Here is a 6,015-nt window from a genome sequence, read left to right as displayed (position 1 = left end):
CCTATCTATATAAAAGTATGAAAATTGTATGAATTTGTTGTTGATTACTGAAGAAACCAAAACACACTATGTACGTATAAAAGACTTCAATAAATTTTTGTATAATCAAACAAAACACAAAGAAAGAAGACACTTTTGCATGTATTCCTTGCAATGCCTCAGCTCTGAACATGTTTTAACTAATCACAAAGAAGTATGCATTCAAATAAATGGTGAACAAGCTATTAAAATGCCTGAAAAAGGTTCAAAAGTAAAATTCACTAATTTTCATAAACAACTTCCTATTCCATTTGTAATATATGCAGATTTTGAAGCAATAACAGAAAAAGTTCAAGGTTGTAAGCCTAACAATGATAAATCATACACTGAAGCTTATCAAAAAAATACTGACTGTGGATGTGATTATAAAATTGCTTGTTGTTATGATGATAAATACAGCAGACCAGTTCAGATTTATAGAGGTGAAAATGCTGTATACAAATTCATGGAAAAAAAATGCTTGAAGAAGTCAAATACTGTCAAAATATCATGAAAACCAAATTCAACAAAAACTTAGAAATGACAAAAGAAGATATTGAAAATTTTAGTAAAGCTGATGAATGCCATATTTGTAACAAAAAATATATGAAGAAAGATATTACAGTAAGAGACCATTGTCATATTACAAGTAAATTTAGAGGATCTTCTCATCAAGACTGTAATCTTAATTACCGACTGACTGATAAAATACCAATTATATTTCATAACCTGAGAGGTTATGATAGTCATTTTATAATGCAAAATATTGCTGAAATAGCTAAAAAACACATACAAGAATAAGAAAGGAGAAGAACGTCAAATTAATATTAATGCAATACCAAATAACATGGAAAAATACATGGCTTTCATGCTTGGCAATCATTTAACATTTATTGACAGCTTTCAATTTATGAGTTTAAGTTAGGATAAATTAGTAAGTAATCTACCTGATAAAGCATTTAAATACACAAAAGAAGCATTCCAAAATGAAGTGTTTCAGCTTATGAAACAAAAAGGTGTTTATCCTTGTACTGGAATTTCGTGCTTGATATATAGCGTCGGAATCGGTTGAAAGAACAACACGTGTTTTGGTAGAATTGGTCGATCTCGGTGCTCAGTAAATCTGTGTTCTCGACCACTGGATTAAAGCGGTTTAAACTACTTCAGCAACCGTTTGGACCCTTTTTAGTGTCACATTCATTACATCCTTATGATTATATGGATAGCTTCGATAAATTCAATGAAACAGAACTACCAAAACAAAAAGACTTCTACAGCATTTTAAATGATGAAAATATATCAGATGATCAATACAAACATGCAAAAAATGTATGGAACCCTTTTAACTTACGATCTATTGGCGAATATCATGACTTGTAATTCAAATCTGACATCCTTTTAATAGCTGATGTATTTGAAAACTTTAGAAAAACATGCTTGAAGTATTGCAAATTGGATCCATGTCATCATTTAACATCTCCTGGTTTATCTTGGAACGCTATGTTATATTAAATTGGAGCTAATGACTAACATTGATATGTTCCAGTTCATCGAAAAAGAAATTAGAGGAGGAATCAGTTATATTGTAAACAGATATGGAAAAGCAAACAGCAAATACATGAAAACATACGATGAAAAAACACCTCCAAAGTGTATTATGTATTTAGATTGCAATAATTCATACGGGCATAGTATGAGTCAATATTTACCAACAGGTTGCTTCAAATGGATGACAGAAAAACAAATTACTAATTTAGATTTAGCCAAGTATAAAGAGGACAGCACTAAAGGATTGATATTAGAAGTTGATCTTGATTATCCGAGAGTATTGCATAATTTGCATAATAATCATGCATTAGCAGCTGAAAAAATAAAAGTAACAAGAGACATGTTATCACCAAATTGCCAAGAAATAGCTGATAAAATCAAAGTATCAACTAGTCTTGTTCACAAGCTTGCACCTACATTAGGCAATAAAGAAAAATATGTTTTACACTACAGAAACCGACAATTATATCTTGAATTTAGGCCTCAAAATAACCAAAGTTCATCGTGCTCTTGAGTTTAAGCAATCACCTTGGCTAAAACAGTATATCGATTTTAATACACAGAAAAGAACTATTGCCAAAAATGCTTTTGAATAATTCCGTATTTGGTAAAACAATGGAAAATTTACGTAAGCGTGTAGATGTTAGACTCGAAAAAATGTTGAAATTAACATCAAAACCGACTTATGTTAGTAGCATAATCTTCAATGAACATCTAGTAGCTGTCCATAAGATTAAAGAAACACTAACCCTAAATAGACCAGCTTATGTTGGAATGTGTATTTTAGATCTAATCAAAACGCTAATGTATGATTTTCATTATAATTATATCAAACAAAAGTACAATGATAAAGCAAAATTATTATTCACAGACACTTATGAAATTGAAACAAATGACGTGTATCAAAACTTTTGGGATGATAGAAATAAATTTGATAACAGTGATTATCCTGAAAATAGTCCATTCTATGATAAAACTAATATGAAAGTAATAGCAAATTGAAAGATGAAACTTTTGGAATTCCAATCACCGAATTCATCGGCTTACGACCTAAAATGTATTCATATATCAAAGACAATGATAGTAGCTGTAAAACAGCAAAATGAATGAAAAAAGATTGTAATCAAAAAAAATATCAAGCATACAGACTATAAACAATGCTATTTAATAACAGACAAATGTATCATACCATGAAAACGATCAGAAGCAAAAATCATCAACTTACAAGCTATGAGTTGAACAAAGTGTCATTGTCATGCTTTGATGACAAGCGCTATAGCCACGAAAATGGAATAACAAGTTATGCTTATGGGCATTATAAAATCTAAAACGTTCAGGCGGTTCTGTCTTAACTAGTCTTGTGATTCAGTTGTTAATCCATTAGTATCTTCCAAAGTCACTTCCAACACAGAAACCAATTTGAAAATAAAATTAATTTGAGCGAAAAGTTTGGTAAAAAAAAAAATTAAAGTTGTGATTGGTTAAAAAATCATACGACTGTCATATGACTTCCTGTTATTTCGAGAATGACACGCTATGGTGATTATGTGAACATTTAAACACACTTCATACATCGCCTATTACACAAAAAATGACACAAATGTGTAAAGTTTCACTGAAAAATTATACAAATTTGTAACTTTTGATTGGTTAAAAATCACGGGAAAACCCCTTTATTTAGTTTTCTTTCAATAATGTCACGCTTTTGATTTTCTATTTACTTATGCGAATATTTAAACATATTGGATTTATTATTTGTTTCTCTGTTTGAATTTTTTGAAAAATATATAGAAAAAAATTTGTGTTGCAATTCTTTGTTTAAATTTTCAGCGTGATATAAATTTTGTATTATAATACAATCCTCAATACAAACTCGCTCCATCGCTCTTTCGTTCAGAAAGAGCTCTTCCCACATTCGCTCGTGAGATTTTTAACGGCTCGCCATACCCTTCTCAAGAGCTTAGCTCTTTGCGCTGCCGCTCGCCTAAATCTCTTTACTACGTTGGTATGTGATATTTGAATTTTGTATTTGTATTAAAACTAGTATATTTCAAAGAATATATAGTTTTAAATTTTTGTATAATCGATCATTCAATCAATCAATTCTTTATTGGGGGAACACAAATGTGCGTCCTTAGCATTTCTTCGTGTTTATAACCGAACTGTATACTATGTATGTGTTTTTGCCTGTGTTGTACCATTTTAAAGGCAGCAGAGACATAATAAAAGGGAATATAGATATAGTAAAACTGAAATGTTAAAAATGCTACAAGATACTGAAAGTTATTACTAACTACTTCGTTCGAAAAATTAAAACTTGACTGTGAAAAATTAAAACTGGATTGTGACCTTACTGGGCCATCGTACCAGATCAATGGATTCTTCAATGTCAAAAAAACGTAAAATCCGAAAAAGGATCATTTGCCATGACAACGCAAAAACAAACCCAGAGTTGCGTGTAATTTGAAAAAAAATTCAAAAAATTAGCGGATAACGGGTTTGTTTTGGAGAAATTCTTCTCTGAAAATGACACCAGAAAAAAAAAACTTTATGGCGATCGATAAAAAGAAATGACGAAAAACAAGCGAGCTAAGGTACAAATCGATTACAGAGGGAATTTCTGCAGTTTACTTTTTAGCTGTAGGAAAGGTACTGACAATATCATTGCTGTCAAGAAAAGTTTAGTGAAATTTCTGGTGTGAAATTTGCGGGAAACCTAACTATTTTCGATCTAATCGACACTGGTAGGCAGAAACGTTTTCTACACAAATTTTCCACTCAAAGTACCTATCATTAACAATACCGTGACACCGTTTCAGTTCCTTCATCCGGTCAGATTTTAACGCTTCCTGTATTGAGAAGGAACGCCTCTACTACACTTCCACCAAACAGCTATGTGAAACCACAATTATGGCGCAACAAAATGCGCTGAAAACTGTGACGCAATGGGTTACCGATATGCTTTGCCTTTAAATGCTTATATTCCAAAAGCAAGCGCATTATGGGGGTGACCACAAAAACCAAGGCCAGGGCTCCGCAAAAATACCAGCCCGTTTAAAAATAATAAAGGTCTAAGCGTTCAATTTCTGCACATACTGATCAAGTTGTTCAGTTTAATTAAGTTTAATTAACTTTAAGATTATAATAAAGGTAAACCCTTAAAATAAAACCATAACTCTTCTGCAAAAAGCTAGGGTTCCTCGATTTTAAAGGAAAGGTAGAAAATTATATTACGATATGAAAAGACAACTGTCAAATTTTCTCACATGACGGTCAGTTTTAAGTTGACTCAGTTTACGTAAATTGTTGCAATATTTATGCCATTTCCTATTTTTCCTCTCAAGACAAAACAAAGAAACAGCGACAGTCACTGGGAAGTCTGGTCCGTTTCAAGTAACTTTTGTCTAAAATTTATGCGAATATATCGTGTGACTTTATTAAAGAGTGATTCATACACCAGTTTTGATTAGTATGCGCACGGTGAACCCCCTTCAGCGCAAGCGGAAAATGGCAACAGTTTACTGTACATGAGACAATGTACCTTACAAAGCACTTTTTACGGTACCCCATCGTCCCTTGCATTTTCATCGTCGAGGGCCTAATATTGCTGGATAATACAAAACAAATCTTTAGCTGGTGAACACAAACACCGCTTCTAGAGCACAAAGCTTTCATTCTATTCGGATACCTAACTTATGCAAAGCAAATTACAAGGTAAGTATTGGACATTGTCTCGTTAGTCAATTCTGACCAGAATGTGAAGGTATCTATTTACCGCTTTATTTACAAACACGCATGAATGCTGGACCTTACTCACGTATCTCGCTCAGCTCTGGCGTAATGGTGTGATTTCAAGTAAAATTAATCAACTACGATGTAATTTGTCAACTGCGATTCTTTCCTCGTTGATCTTCAGAACTTCTTGCTAATCGCATTGAAGCAAGCTGAGCTCACTCCTCTTCGTTTCTTTATCATGAGTAAGTACTTATTGGCTTTTAATTGTAGAAACGTTTTAAGAAAAATGAGTTCACATTATTTTTTTCCCAACACTAAATAACCAATTGTAATTGTTTTGCCCAGAGTCATGTACTTTTTACAATAATGCTTTATCTTGTGTCTGCGTTTGTACCCTGTGAGTACGTCACAGTAAATGTTCTTCCACCTTCTGTATTTCGTTTCACTCGAGGACAGGCTATGTTAAATTTAGCATACCTAGTCTTCCGTGAATGAGTCTCACTGGCAAGCATTAATAAGCTTGTAAGATAACTGGCCATGCGACCTTGCAAACGCTTGTTTATGATACAACACTTGGCTACTTTAGCATTCTTAAAGAAAGGAATCCATTTAAGTTTGTTAAATAACTGAACAGAGGGCGAATAACTATCAACACCGAGGATGATTCTTGCTACTCTCTTTTGTACCTTTAAAACACGATCTAGAAATGTCTAT

The 6,015-nt window shown here is 32.6% G+C and overlaps 1 protein-coding gene across 1 annotated transcript in view; it reads left to right on the top strand.

Annotated features, from left to right (window-relative positions):
* Positions 1-5,061: 5,061 nt before the first annotated feature.
* LOC138022243 (ankyrin-2-like) overlaps positions 5,062-6,015 on the top strand; it is a 53,376-nt gene continuing 52,422 nt past the window's right edge. The window contains exons 1-2 of the mRNA XM_068869318.1: positions 5,062-5,280; positions 5,483-5,543. Of these exons, the coding sequence (XP_068725419.1) occupies positions 5,540-5,543 (4 nt within the window). The 5' untranslated portion in view covers positions 5,062-5,280; positions 5,483-5,539. The remainder of the gene's footprint in view (positions 5,281-5,482; positions 5,544-6,015) is intronic.

The sequence above is a fragment of the Montipora capricornis genome, chromosome 10 (genome assembly GCF_036669925.1).
Source record: "Montipora capricornis isolate CH-2021 chromosome 10, ASM3666992v2, whole genome shotgun sequence".
In the NCBI taxonomy this organism is placed as follows: Eukaryota; Metazoa; Cnidaria; class Anthozoa; order Scleractinia; family Acroporidae; genus Montipora; species Montipora capricornis.
Note: the sequence above shows the minus strand (reverse complement) of the source record. Positions and strands in the feature narration are given on the sequence as shown.